Source organism: Drosophila miranda, chromosome 2, assembly GCF_003369915.1.
Source record: "Drosophila miranda strain MSH22 chromosome 2, D.miranda_PacBio2.1, whole genome shotgun sequence".
Lineage (NCBI taxonomy): Eukaryota > Metazoa > Arthropoda > Insecta > Diptera > Drosophilidae > Drosophila > Drosophila miranda.
Window position 1 is genome coordinate 26,757,447 of NC_046675.1, and position 15,121 is coordinate 26,772,567.

At 48.9% G+C, this 15,121-nt stretch overlaps 2 protein-coding genes across 8 annotated transcripts in view; one reads left to right on the plus strand and one right to left on the minus strand.

The window, feature by feature from the left end:
- Nucleotides 1-15,121, plus strand: part of LOC108154994 (maternal protein pumilio) — a 207,651-nt gene that overhangs the window by 179,072 nt on the left and 13,458 nt on the right. The gene's annotated exons all lie outside the window — the stretch shown is intronic.
- LOC108154995 lies at nucleotides 10,704-12,263 on the minus strand. The gene has a single exon (XM_017285544.2). The coding sequence runs from the start codon at nucleotides 12,136-12,138 to the stop codon at nucleotides 10,828-10,830; it is 1,311 nt and encodes a 436-aa protein (XP_017141033.1). The 5' UTR covers nucleotides 12,139-12,263; the 3' UTR covers nucleotides 10,704-10,827.

A 15,121-nucleotide genomic window follows, 5' to 3' on the forward strand; every position in this document is an offset into this window, starting at 1 on the left:
TTTAATTTTTCTTGACTTTTTCGTTGCTCTTGATTTGCGGCAAATTTCGTTGGCCCGTTGGCTCCCTCTCCCTCTCTCCCTCTCTCTCTCTCTCTCTCTTAATGTGCATTCAGCATGTGTTTGCCTTTGTGGTAGTCCGTATTTCTGTGTGCCTGTATGCGTCTGTATGTGTCTGTGTTCGCTAATTAAGTGGCATTATGTGGCTCTGCTTCTGTCTCTGATGCTGCCTGCCACGCCAGCCCCAGCTTGTCCGTGCTTTCCAACTGATTTTTTGGTCTTTAGGTTCCTGTGAAAGCCTTAACGCCACATGAAGGACCCTTTAATAATACACAATATTTATTGCATATAAATAATTCTTGGTAAATATTCTTTAAAAAAAAACAAAATATGGGAAACTAAGAAGAAAGTCTTTGAATGAAATATAAATGCATTCCAAGGCTAATAAATTCTCATCAAATTGCTGAAAGATTTTCCTCCAATACAGTCGATTTGTGTCTTGGCTGCTCTTGAACTTTCTCAGTCTCGAAATGTCTCTAGAGAAATATGGAGATGCCGATTCGAGCACTTGCATATGAAAGGAAATTTATGGCCAATCCGCTCACACACGTACAAAAGTGTGCACCGCAGAATAAATTCGAGAATATTTGCATCCTCTGGCATTTGCAACACCCACGCGTGCCCACGTGAACTATGCCCCAGAGTTTAAAAAGTTTACAAAGTTCATTAACGACAAAACCAATTTGTGCCGCATCGAACAGCGAAGCCTCGCGGACGACTAATCCAATCAATTTGCAGGGCAACTAATTAAATATTTAATATGCATTTCGCACACAAAAACACACGCTTCCCAAAAAGAACGCCCTAATGTAAATGTGAACGTAATTCGATTGTATTTACAAACAAAACCGCAACAACAATCTGTTTGAAATTAAATGTGGCATGCACTCGCTCGACCCTCGCCACAGGGGCATGCAGCGTGGGTTTAGGTTTAGGGCGTGGCAGCCGCCGCCATCTGTTAATAAACTCGACAAAAACAGGCACGGCAAGTCTCCATTTCAAAAATACACCCACATCCGCGATAAGCGATAAAATTATCGACATCGCAGATACGGCATCTTATCGGTCCGCAAACGTGTGTGAATATATTTTTGTTCTATTTTTTCCTAGTCTGAATCGTTGCATAAATAATGTGCCGCTTAAGTGCATCCCATTGGCCGAATATCAAATGGAAAAAACATGAATTTTGTGCATATATTTTGTTGCATTTATGAAATTTATGAAATGACCCCAAAATGCATGGCAAATGGAGATACAATTTTCTCCTCCCTCGAATAGTGTTACAAATGGCTTTTAGTGGCTTTATTGCTTGTTAATTGCGTTTCCAGAGCCTCCTCAATTTCCTCCTTTCCTTCTCTAATCTTTGGCCATTGTTATGCCGCATTCAAGGAGTTACCCAACGTTGCGCCAATCGTTAGCAGACCATGGCAAACTGTGGCAGCAACGATGACGATTTGCAGTCCCATTTGTTCGGTTTCCTACTAACTATTTAATAATTTAACTATTTAACAATTTAACAATTGGCTGGCTTTTGTTTTTCGCGTTTGTACGCACAATTTTCGTGGCTATGAAGCGTGAAACATGAGAAATCGAAGCACGCCACCACGGCACCAAGAAATAATAAGTTTAATTAACTTTTGGCAGCTGGCTCGGCTTCGTTTCTGTAATTTTCTGAGCTGTTTTTTAACACGTTTTAAGAGCAGTGCCTGCTCGAGTGTGGCGGCAACTTTCATTCGAAAGCAGGAAGCGGACTGCTGATGCCGACCAATAAACGAAGGATCTGCACACTTTGGCCAAGGATTAGACAGGCCGATGTGCAATCAGAAAATATGGCCATGGATTTGGCCCTGAGCTGTGGGATAGTGGGGAGTGGGGAGGGGGTCTGCGCTGGTCAGCAGCTTGTCCACGGCTCCAGAGCTGTGGCAATAGTTTAATGGCCGGCAAAATATATTTTGGCAACAACAATCTGTGGAAATTCCTCCCCGCCCCGCCCCGTCCCCGGCCCTCTCCCTTTCGCCTATCTATGGGCATACGCTGATAATAGTGTTAATTATGCGCCTGTCAATATGCCAAACGTTTTCGGCCTGAAATATGCTCGACTCCGACTCTCGTGGCTTTGGTTGTAAGCTCCATGAGGGCCAGAGGGTAGAGAGGAGAGCCACCGGGCAGGGCAGGGGCAAACTAATTGAAGTTTGCATTTAGCACAGTGACAAAACATTTGTACAAATCCAAAAACAATTCCGGGGGATGGCTCGACAAAGCCATTCCACAAGTTATCGCAGCTGTTTTGCTCCAGGCCAGAGCCAGAACGAGAGCCAGGGCCAGCGCCAGACCCGGACCCGGACCCGGACCTGCCCCCACAACACAGAGAGATATTCAGATACGGCAACACAATTTTCAATTTTAATTAAAGTTTAAACTTTGGCAATTATCTAGGGAGCTGTGATCCCAAATTAAGCGCATCATAATTTGCATATGATTATCGAGAGAGCGAAAAGCGAGTGGGCGACGGGCGACGAGCGATGGAAGGGTTCGATGACATGAACGATGAATCAATTGGACCGAGTTCAAGTATTATTTGTAATTAAGTGATTTTAACTGGAACGGGAACTATCATGCGATGGTAAAGGGCACAGGCCCCCGCCTCCCTCCCGCTCGTTCTCTAAATTCTATTGGTTTTTGGGATGGAAATAATTTAAGAGCCCCTTTAATGGTTGAAGATTTTACACACATTTTCGTATTTGTTTTGTTGTTTGTTTCATTCGATATTTAGTCGATAAAATATGCATTCATAGATCCTATCAATCCCCTTTTTAGGTAAGTTCCGGCCATCCAATCCCCCTTGACACTATTCCACAAAATGTTGTAAGTACTGAGTTGCACTCACCATTCAACAGAAGCAACAAAAAAAGGAATCGAAAATCATTTTACAACTCCCGTATGGGTACGGGTCCGCGTACGGGTACGGGTACGGGTCCGGGTCCGGGTTGATAAATGAAAAATGTAACAAGCTTTGCAGCAGCTTCTGCTGGACTCACAGACAGACAGACGACAAAAAACAGCGAAACAAAATTCCGCAGATCCATAAAAATCCAGTTACAATCTGTTAGGCCTTGTGGCAGGGCTGCCAGGGTTGCCAGGGCTGCCAGCGATGCCAGGATGTCCCCAGTTAGGGCCGTCGGTAGTGCGGGTAGGCCAGTCCCACTGCCAGTGCATGGCATTTAATGTGAAAGTAAAAATAAACACTAAAAAATAGTTGTGCTCGACACGACATGCAACATTTTGAAACATTTTTCAAGTTCCCAACGAGACGAGCCATAACACAAATGGATTGTGTACTGTACCACTCGCATGTGGCACAATACTCGTACATGTGCGAGTATGTATATTTTTTGTATGCACTGTGTGCACAGTGGGCGCACAAAGTGTGTGCACACAGTGTTTGTATAGATTTTTTACAAATTAAATTGTAGTCGTGGTCCGATTTAGGTTCTGTTTTTAGTGGGTTTTGTTTTCTATTTCGTGTTCCCGTTAGTTTCGTGCGTGTTGCGGTCTCATAAAAATTTCATCCAAAAACTCTGGGAGGGGCAGGGGGGGGGGCAGCCATTTTGGATTAGTCGTGGCCGTAAAAGGAAATCAAAGTTTATGACATTCACTGGGCATTTACAGCGTGGTTATGTGGTGATGCACGTGGAAGGGGCAGTGGCAGTGGCAGGAAGGGTCGGATCGGGTCGAGTCCAGTGCTGAACTTGAAAGTGGTTAAGGCAGGAAAGTCCCTCAAGTTTATTGGTGTCTGGCCCAACTCCCAAATTTAAAGACCCCACAGAATGGAAACAGCAGATCGAAGCGAAGCGTGTCCTACCCTTGAATTGGGTCTTAACTTCCAGGTTTATATTTAAAGATGCATAGTCTCTGTTCAGAGATCTCATAGGTATTCTCATCTGTTGTATTTTCTGTGTGTTTTCCCCTTCTGCTTGGCTCGTTTTCTCCGCCTCATTGCCCAAGCAATCAAATCAAACAAATTGTTGACTAAATTCCAACAAAATAAATAAATAATAAAACTGCTGGGGTCATTAAATCAAGTCCACGCAAATACCCACCCCAACCGCCCTGCACCCCCCCCCCCCCCTCTGGTCGCCCCCCTGGACACCCACAAAATCAACGCAAATCACAATAACTAAATGCAGGAAACCCCAAGCTGAAATTCGAAGGAGAATCGTTAAAGGTACTCGCACAAACAGTAGTTGTAGTCCTGCCGCTAAATAAATATATTCTTAAAATATTCACGCAAATAGAGTGAGGGAGTGAGGGAGAGGGAGGGAGAAGGGACATAAGTGTGAAGGAAATTTCCATAAATCACATTTCAGCGGGGGAAACTTTTCGCGTGACAAAAATCAACTAATGTGGTTAATAAAAATACAAAAACCAGGAAAAAGCTGAAATTCCCCCGTACTCGTACAAAAAGAGAAGAAAAAGCAACCCCCCGACCCGCTAACGGAGGCGCTAAGAACTCCCCGTGGCGTGGCAGGGGCAGGGCCGTGATGTGGAGGCGTGACAAAAGTTTATAGCAAAAGTTAAACTGAACTTAAGGATGCATAGAGTAGAGGGGGGGTGACTACACCATCCCCATCCCCCATCTAGCTCTCCCTTCCCCTCTGCCTCTGCCTCTACCTCTGCTCATGTAAATCACTTTCGGGGCAAACTTTTGCCGCCAAACGTTGCTTGAAATTTATGCAAATGTTGTTGCTGTTTCGCCTGTTTGGCCTGTTGTTGTTGTTATTGTTGCTTTCTCACCCGCACCAGTGCCACCTGGCGGCGATGGCAATTGTCGTTGACATTTTCACCTGCTTTTCTCGATAAAAAAAGGGAAACTTTCTACCCCCGAAAAAGAAGAGAAAAGCAAAGTAACTGCTTAAATTGTTTTTAAATATTTCCTCGCACTTGGAAGAGTGTTGGGTGGTGCTGGACGGGTGCGAAAGTGGGGGAGGGAAGGGGGTTAGCGAAAGAGTACGGGCTGGGCAGGCCTGGGTGCATTTCCCATTTGATTGACACTATCCGTGTGTGTGGGTTTTATGAGAACTTTTGTGTTGATTTATGTTTGAAACATTTTGATACGTTCCCGGCATTAATAGTTCCCCCCCCCCCCCTCCCCGCCCCTAGAAGCGGCAGAAGGTAGTTTTTGTGGGTACTCCACTCGTGAGGAGCGGGGGTGGGGGGTTTGGATGGCGTTGAGGGTTTGTTTGGTTAGTAAAGCCCCAAAATGTTGGCCAGATAACGTGACAGCAAATCGATAAATATCGAAATGCGTTCAATTTTTGGTTTTTACGAGTGCAGTAAAGAGAAAAGTACGAGAGAGGGGCAAAGTGGAGGACTGTGGGGCGAATTGGGGCGCGGTAAATATCCCATGATTCATTAGGCGCTCGTTCATGTATAAGCAAACACCTGGAGCAGACAACACTTTCTGCATGGGAGCGGGGAGGCATCAATGGAATAATATAGGAACCCCCTGCACACTCGCCTTGATGGTGCGACAACCCCCTGATCACTCGCTCGGCTCGCTCGAGCCGAAATGAGTAGTAGAGATTATTGGGCAAGACTTTGATGTGTAGTAGGCATTCCCCTCTCATAGGAATGCCATTTCAACTTTTATCTAATGGCATTTTACGCCTAAGCTTAGAATGTTTTCCCGTAGAGACAGAGAGAGAGAGAGGTAGGTAGGTGGGGAGGAACAGTGTGCTCGTAGGGGGGGGTGGGGGCTTAATTTCATTTAGCTCTGCTCTCCTTCTCATGCATTTATCTCATGGTCGTCGTACGCCTCTCTGAATGTGGGCGACAAAACGCCCACAAAATGGCATTCAAGAGGCGTGTGGCTGCAGGTGGGCGAGACGAGGGGGAGCCAGGCAGTGCGGCGCCTACTCATTATGTCCTAGACGCAGATGGAATCCTAGAGAGCAGCAGGGCACCCATTAAAAATGTATTGTGTGCAGGCAGAGCGTTGCCTACTTTTGTGGGCGTGGACAGGGAGGGACGAAGCTGCCTCGGAATATGCTGCTCCACCTTCGCCTTCGCCTCGGCCTCCATCCGTGCCTTCCATGCTATGTGTGTTTGTCTTTTGTTTGCTTTCACCGTGGAAAATCAGGCTATCGATTTTCTCCCAGGAGCAGCCACGGAAGGAGGCGGCAGGGGGGCGTGTCTGGTTACTTGCGCTTTTTTCCGTCCGCTTTTTGTTGACTCTGCACAGCACACGCGGCCCCTTCTACACCCCCACCCCCACCCCCACCCCCTCGTCCTCGTCCAGGACTTTAAGCAGATTTCCATCAGGAGGGAGTAAACTTTACACTGAAATGGAAATTGAATTTGAAAACGCTGCAGTTCGCTGGCCGTGTCGAACCGTCCCTCAGTCCCGTAGTCGCCCAGTCCGTCCGTCCGTCTGTCCGTCCGTCAGGCTGTCCGTCAGTCTGTCAGTCAAAGAGCTTGACAGCTTGGACACTTGGTTCGGTTTGGTTTGGTTTGGGTTATTTAATTTGCAAATAGAAACTAATTTACTGGCAATTAGCAGCCTGCGGAGGAGCCGGGCGGAACGGACGGGTATCCCCGGAACTGGTGGGGGGGAGGGGGTCGGGGTCCGGGTCGATACTGGACTGGGTATCCCCGAGTATCCGTCCACTCTCTGGGTTTGCTTAGCAATTAATGATTTTCAGTTAATTTGAAAAGCAAGTCGAGCATGAAATCGAATTCGAGACGCTGGGCACGTAGCACTCATAACCGAAAAATGTGGCAAAACTGTGGCAGAAGCACACGGAGGAGGGCCATTGTGGCTGCTATGGGGGCGTCGGAAGTGACGTCGATATTCCTGTCAATTAATGGCCAAGGAAACACACGCTCACGTACTCGGGAAGTGAGCAAATGAATCATTCATTGAATGAAGCGAATGCTAGAGCCAAGCAGCGCGAAACAGGGTAATCGCTGTAACAGGACAACCGCGCTGTTAGCAGCCCAAGCTAACAGCCTGTTATCGCTGCTGGGTACCGCGCTCTGTTAACATCCGCCTCGCTCTGTTAACATTTGCCTCGCTCTGTTAACATTTGCCTCGCTCTCTCGCTTCTGTGCGCTCTTACGATCCACACGGCGCTCACCGTTGCGTGGATCGTAAGCTAGTTTTAGCTGCGATTCCACATACAACACGAATAACCTATTCATATTGGAACCCACCTGCATTTCTTATCACGACGTAATTATGCCGTCCTCTACGTTGGATTATTGCGACCAGATCCGCCCCCTGCAAACAATATGCACTCCACAAAAGCCACAAAAGTCTGCCAGGGAAAATGCTAGAGAATAAACATTGCTTTTGCTTCATTCTGCTTCAGTTTTATGCCAGGCTGTGTCTGTATTTCCAGTAACATTCGTATGACTAGATAATGGAGAACAAAATCGATTTCTCGTCCGCCGAATTACGTATCTATTGCCATAATTAATTGAAACTCAATTATTAAACTCAAACTCGAATAATATTTATCCACGTATCTCTGTCCCAATCTGTGTCTGTCATTTCCCGGGACATGCCATCCCCCCTTACCCCATCGCAAGCCCTTCCAATGCCAGACACGGACACGTGGCGGGGCGGGGCGGGTCGGGTCGATCTCTATTTTTCGGTTGAAATGCTGTCAGCGCAATTTGCCGGGACATCAGAAAGCAATTGTCAAACGGGGACAATCGGCCCGGAAAAACCAGGGAAAAGTGTGCGAGTTGTTGTCTCCGCAGGTGTCCTGCGATTCCAGCAGATACAGAAACAGATTTTAATTGAAATTACGTGCATCCTGTCCGAAGCACAGACTTAATTCAATCAACTCTGGCAGCTTGCAGCTGGAAAACCCTTTAAAGCGGCACACAGCCGCAATCAGCTCTGGAAAGTGTGAAAAAAGGGGGAAAAAAATAAAAGAAAAGTGCCAGAAAAAAGCCCTAATTGACTTTCTAATAGTTCGGCAAATAGTTTCGTTCGCCCCGAAAGTATGCAACAAAGCTTGTCAGACAATCAAAGTTTGGTGTTGCACAGCCCCACTGCTCCCACACTTGCCACCCGGTCCGCTGGGCCCCGCAAGAATCTTTGCCACACACAAAAATGTTCTTCGCCCTCCACGTTCTTCCTTTTTCCAGCTGCCGGACGACTTGTTTGTTACGGCAAATAGTTTTAATGGGCGGCGGTTTTCCGGCGATGCGAGCCGAGCAGTCAAACTTTTCCCGGCCAAGACAATGCCTAGACTCGGGGTTGGGGCTGGGGCTGGGGCTGGTGATGGGGGGGTGGCTCACTTCAATTTACAGCAATTTGTTATGAAATTCAAAGGGATCTGCGTGGTTTTACTTCCTTTGCAATTTGCAAGGCAATTAAACCTGACGGGCAGGCAAGGCAGGGAAGGCAGAGGGCGGCTGCTGCTGAAGTTTGTTCTACCTTCGTGGGGCACACAACGTTGCGTATGCGCAATGTTCGGCTAGAACGAACTTCGCTCTGAAATAAAAACTGCATAAATAAACACTTTGGCTGGGAAACCCACCCGTGCCCGTGCCCGTGTCCGTGCCCGCGCCCACGTCCTTTTTGCCGTACTTTTTGTGTAATTCCGTGATTGCGCATTTATGGCTTCATTTTCCTCAAACATTTTTATGTTCAATTTGTTGGAACAGGAAACAGGGAAACGGGGAAACAGGGAAACGGGGAAACAGCCTTTGTGGAGGAGCTTCCTTTTGCGGTAATTTGCAGCGTCCTTTGAACCCAAGCGCCCGCTTATCGAACATTTGTCCTGCGGCATTTGGCCATATTTTACTTTAAATGTCCTCTCCATGCAAATGTTGTGCCCCGCCCGTTGCAGCATCCCAGCCGTATATCAACATAGCATTTACCGCTCTGCGAATTAAGGTCACATTTACTTAACACTCGCACAGAGTTCTCCATTCTCTCCACTCCCTCCACTCCCTCCACTCTCTTCATTCTCTTCATTCGCCCCATTCGCAGGGAGCTGCGTCATTCGTTAAATAAAGCAAACAAAAACCAGACCAGACCAAACGTAACGCAACGCAACGTAACGTAAAAGGGAAATTGCGTAATTTCATTAATAAAATAAAATAACACTGCAAAGGAAATGGAGCGCATTTTGGAGCTGGCTGGCCCTCTTAAAGGCCCTCCCGTACATTGTAAATCCGAGCAGAAGAGAGGAGAGAAAGAGGTTCCATTGGTTTATTGCCGCTGGTAATGAGCGCAAATGAACTATTATTCCTCGAGGGAGAGAGTACCCTGCCAGACAGGCCCTCTCTGCTTCCCACAAATTACACATTTACTACTTAGTTCTCCGATTAACTGAGCGACTAACTAGTCCGCCGCTTGCCTGTCATCGATTGCCCAACTCTTCCCATCCCGATGTGGGGTCTGGGGTCCGGGGTCACACCCCGATATCCTTGAGTGCAAAGGCACGAAGCGGAAAGGGAAACAACTATCGAATTCCTGGCAAGACTGGGAACTGAAGTTTCACCAACTTATGAAATATGTGATGGCAAAGTTGGGGCTCCAAATGGAAACAACAATGTAAGTCCGGGGCCCAACCTTAAGGCGGGTTTTAGTAGGCCACCTCTAACCGTGGCTCTCCTTGCGCCCTATCCTTATCCTTCTTCCTTTCTCTCTCTCTCTCTTCGGTTGTGCGCCTTTTGAGGCTCACGTTTCAGCTGGAAATTGCGAGTAACGAGGAAAATTAAAAAGCAATATACAAACAGCAATCACGCACACACCGACGGACAGCAGAGAAGCGAAGGAGGAAAAGAAAGCCGAAACTCGAATTCAAGAAAGTCTTGCCTGTCCACTATGTGTGTGTGGGTGTGTGTGTGTGTGTGTGTGGGTGTGTCCTGGGCCTAAAAGCAGGCACACACGCGTGCGGCCATTAAGTAATTCGGTTTAATGGTCAGCGACTGCGACTGGGACTCTTCGGTGGTCTTCGGACTACTTGTTGGCTTTTCCAGAACGAAATGAATGTGTGTGGTGTTGACCACACCCAACCGCCCAGAGGCCACTGGCAGGGGTAACCGAACACCCTGCCTAATGAGCCACACAGCGAAAGTGCTCTAATGTTTGTTTGTGGCATTAATTTTGTTTACAAGTCGTTTGTGCACCCACCCCTAGGAGGGGGAGGAGGAGGATGAGCTGGGGGGAGGCACAACGAACCCGTTCCATTCTCATGCTTATTTGCCATGTGGCAGGGGCAACTGTCACTGGCTGACCATCGAAAGGGGAGCGCCGGCTCCGCTCCATCATTCATAGTCGATTGGCGTTCTGTTTTTATTGCGCCTCGGAATAGACTACAAATATTTGCAGTGCACTCCTCCCCCTACCCTTTCTCTGGAATCGGAATCGGAATCGGGAATATGGAAATGGAAATGGACACTTCCTTGGGAAGGACACTTAATTGATTGCTTTTCAGCTGAGCTCGTGGGCGGACTGGGGAGGGGGCCGACTGCGTAATTGATATTTAATTAAAGCGCAGCTCACGAGGAGTGGCCTCCTGCCAGCGAGGGGGTGGGGGGGGGGGGCGGTGCACCTCGAAGAAGTGCGGATGGCTACTTGAGAGTGGCTAAGTGGTCGTCGCCATTCCAGAGACACTAATGGCTACTGCGGATCTCTAGTCGATTACTCGAACTTCTTGTATTTCCGAAATCTCAGACAAAAGGAAGAAACACAGAGTGGAGTGGAGTGGAGTGGAGTGGAGTGGAGTGGGTGGACTGCATCGATCCTCAACCCCTGCAGCGCTTGCAGGGTTCTCTTGGCTCGGGAATGGTCCTGGCCACATACGTCTGCGGGTTCTTCTTCTCGGCCACCTCTTCGGCCCACAGTTTGTTGAGATAATCCTCCAGCTTGTCCACCATACTGTCGCCAGGATCCGTGCAGCTTTCGCTGGTGGAACCCTCACTCGAGGCCCCGCCATGGCAGACGTTCGAGGATCCAACGTCGCCGGGGCACACATCCGAGGACCCACTGCAGCTGTCGTGCCTGCAGTCCACGGGACAGTGATGGTTCTCCCAATCCTCGGTGGACGCTGCTGCCGTGCTGCTGTCCTCGTCCCCGTCCTCGTCCTCTGGTGGCATGTCTCCTGCACACGGCGGTCGCTGGGACTTGGGCTTGGGCTTCGGCTGCGGCTGCTCATCCTCCAGGCGGTACCACTTCACCTTGTACGAGTCCTGGCCGCATTCCCCGTACTGCTCGCCCGTCAGCTGGTCGATGTTGCACTCACAGATGAGGAACGGGCTGTTGCACTTGTCGCAGCGCGGCAGATTCACCTCTGCGTTGCGCACGGGACGTGGCAGCGGCGCCGTTCGGCGGGGCAGCTGGAGGCCGCACAGAATACAGTCCTTGGGCGGATCGCAGTCGTCCTTGAGGGCGAGCTTCCTAAGCACCCGTCTGTCGGGGGGCTTTGGGTCGCCGGGCACCACCTGCTTGGAGCAGCCACGACAGGTGCACAGCGGCACCTGCATCGGGTTGCAGCGGGCACTCATGCGGCTGTAGAGCGCCTCGTAGACCGCGCCGATCTCCCTCTCGTAGAACTTGTGCGCCCAGAAGAAGGCCGGCTGGTAGACTTCGAAGATCTTGGAGGTCTTGTAGGCGGCATGCATCCATGCCCGCTGCTGGCTGTGAATGGCCATGGCATCCCCGAAGGGATTGCTGAGCGACGCCGGCGGCTTCCCGTGGAAGAAGGCCTTGAACGCCCGCTTGACGATCGAGTACGACAGCATGGCCTCCACGCGCTCCATCTGGCACTTGATGCGCAGCGCCTGCAGCACGTCGCTCCGATTGAGACGCGACCCCGGCGCCGCACTCGGGCTGCACTGGGTCCTCAGCTTTTCGTAGTACACGAAGGCCCGCTTGATGATGGACCTCGCCTGGCGGCACTTCGTCGCGTGGATGCCGCAGATCAGCATTATCTGCGCCAGGCTCTTGGCGATGTCCTCCACGTTGTCCTCGAACAGCTGGCGGGGATTCAGCTTCTGCCTGCAGTTGCAGCAGCAGACGCCTGCGGCGGCCTGCAGCTTCTTGGCTTCCTCCTCCATTTCTGGCCAATACAATTTTGATTCACACTCGACGAATTTTGTCACTACTACTATTCTCGAATAAAAATTAACTTTCCCTGAATGCCCAAAAGGTGTTCTATGCCATTGCTATGGCTATTGGCATCCAAGGAAAAGCCTGAGTCGATTTTTTCCCCCCAAAAAGTACACATTTTTGCATGCTTTCCAAACACATATAGAAGATTGCTGGCAAATGTTTATTTCTGCCAAAATCCACATCAATTGAAGCACCTTAGAAGATCAGTGCTCCCCTTGTACACCTTTATGCTGAGCTTTAGGGGGGCATCGGACTCGACATAAACGCTTGCAGTGATTTTTCTAATGAATTTCAATCATTTTTATAAATTTAATAAATCGTATACGTGTAATATGCATAAGTTTGCGCGTAACCCACCTCTGAATCGTCTGTGTGTATTGTAGGTGAATCGCGGCCGGTTGAGAGGGTGTGGGTCGTGAGAGGAAGGCATGTGTGGATCGAGAGAGTAAAGCATGTGTGGATCGTGAGGGGGTGGCTTGTGTGGGTCGTGAGAGGATGGAATGTGTGAATCGTGAGAGGGTGGCATGTGTGGGTAGTGAGAGGAAGGCATGAGTGGATCGTGAGGGGGTGGCTTGTGTGGGTCGTGGGAGTAAGGCATGTGTGGATCGTCCGAGCGCCCCCGAGCGTGCGCGATCGAGTTGGAACCGAAGCGCACTCTGTGACGCAATGACGACAATGCTGTTGCCCTGAACAGTGTGAACAGGGTAACATTAAACAACAAAGTATTTCGACTAAATTAATTCTATAAATACGAGTCACGCCCAAGAAACTGTTCAAACAACCTGCGTAGGGACCTGTCTTTTATAGCCATAGCCTTGACCAGGTCAAAATCGAAACTTCCTTGCAAAAGTCTTGCATATTTTGGCCAAATCATGCTGACAGCTTTTTCTTGTGCGGTCGCATTTTCCATCATTTAACGATAAACGAAAAATAGTTACCGTGTCATAATTTGCTACGATTTTCGACATGGATTTTCAAGATTCCAAGGAACGCTTCGATGAACTTTGTTCAACTTTTGGCATTGCCACAAAAGCTCCTAAAATAGGTTAAGCCCGTTCAACCTCCTGCAGAATAGTTTTTGGAACAATAAATCCATTTTCAATGTTATCTTGTTGGCTACGAATATAAATGGAATATTTAAGGGAATGAAAGCTCCGAATGTATCTGGAAAAGTATCAAATATTTATAATTAAGTGGAGAACTTCTATGGAACCAAAGGAAGAGCAAACAAAGGCCTGGCCTGCACTAGCAACAAGAGCAAATATTGGGGGAAAATGTGAAAACTAATTCGAATCACTTGAAGCATTCATTCTCCGACCTGAACAATATCATCCACACTTGACGAAAGAACAGAAAAGTCCTCCAGTAACCGAAACAGAAACGGAAACAGAAACCCCTCGAAACAACAGAAACTATGTCAATCGGCAGCGTCGAAGGCGAAGGAAATGGAAAAGGAATGGAAGAGGAAAAGGAGAAAAGGGAGGAAACCCAAAAAAGGCAAACACACACCAATTGCAGCAAATCAAGCCGAGCAACTTTGTGTATGTGCCACTTGAAACTTTGGGCAAGGTGGGCGGGGGCGGAGTTAGTCGAGGTCCTACTTGCCACAGCCAGTGGCACTGCTCGTGATGGTGCTGCTGCCGGCCATAATTATAAATCAACTAGCGAGTGTGCCCCACCTGCTGCTGCCTGCCTCCAACTAACTAATCCACTCAGGCAAAAAGGCACAAAGCAACATTAAAAGCGGCAACTTTGCCCCTTCTCCTCCCCCCCTGCTGCCCTTGCGACCCACTTGCAACAAGTTGGGGGTTGGGCTGGAGATGGGTTGGGGAAATATTCCTATAGTTGGCTGGCTCACTTTCACTCCAAGGGCGTCACAGAACAGAAACAAACCAGAAACAGGAGAGCCCACTGGAGTGGAGTGGAGTGGAGTGGAGCGCAGGACTGGCAAAGAGTCCTGAGTCAGAGGAAAGGCCGGGGCAGAGTCCCCTGTGTATGACATCAGCTATAATTTCCATTACGAGTCGAGCGCTGAAAATTGTACACCAGGGAGCTTATTAAGCACGCGCCCCCGCCCCCCCTGCACCCGTGCACCCGTGCCCCCGTGCCCCCTGCCCTTCTCTGGCCAACTCGCAAATGAAATGAAATAAAAATGAAAACCCAGGGCGGGGGGGTCGAAACGCCACCGAAAATTATAAAAGGAAAGCAAAGAAAGGAAAAGGGAAAAATGTGCCAGAAATGTGCCCTACGAGACGGGAAATTGGCCAGCATTTTCCACTGTGTTCCTGGAACACAGTCTATCCTGTTATCCTTTCACTTGTTGAGCCTGAACTTCGAGTATGCGCTATTTGCATATATCACAGACAGCTCAAAAGGAACGAGTGCGAACTAGCGATTGCGAACTAGCGAGTGTGGCGCCATCACTCAACAACAGCTGTTTTCCCAGCTGCCAGCTGAAGTCGGGAACTTGGGGATTGGGGAATGGCTGGATCTGTTCTCTCGAAGGGGATGCTGGCGCGATGTTGTGCGGCAGACAGCACTTTCGGCACTCGTCAAAAATAAATCAAAGCATTGCATACTTTACGGCGTGAAATTACATAATGTTCTCGCTTTCTCTTTCTCCCTCTCTCACACACACACACATACTCGTAGACATACAATTTCCCTTTGTTTTCAATTTCGTTTTAATAATCAAAAAGGGGTGTGGCGGGGGGTGGGAAGTGGGGTACACCATGGCAACCGGGGGCTCGAGCTCTGCCCGGCTCTGATTTCAACGCTTATTCGGCTTCTGATTATTATTTCATGGCGGCGCAGGCAGGACGAGCCCGAGTACCGAGTCCCGAGTCCTGAGTGCTGCTCTCACGCATCACGCGCCCGAAAGTATGCAGGCCATGATGTTTGGCTTTCATCGCCTTCGCCACATACCCA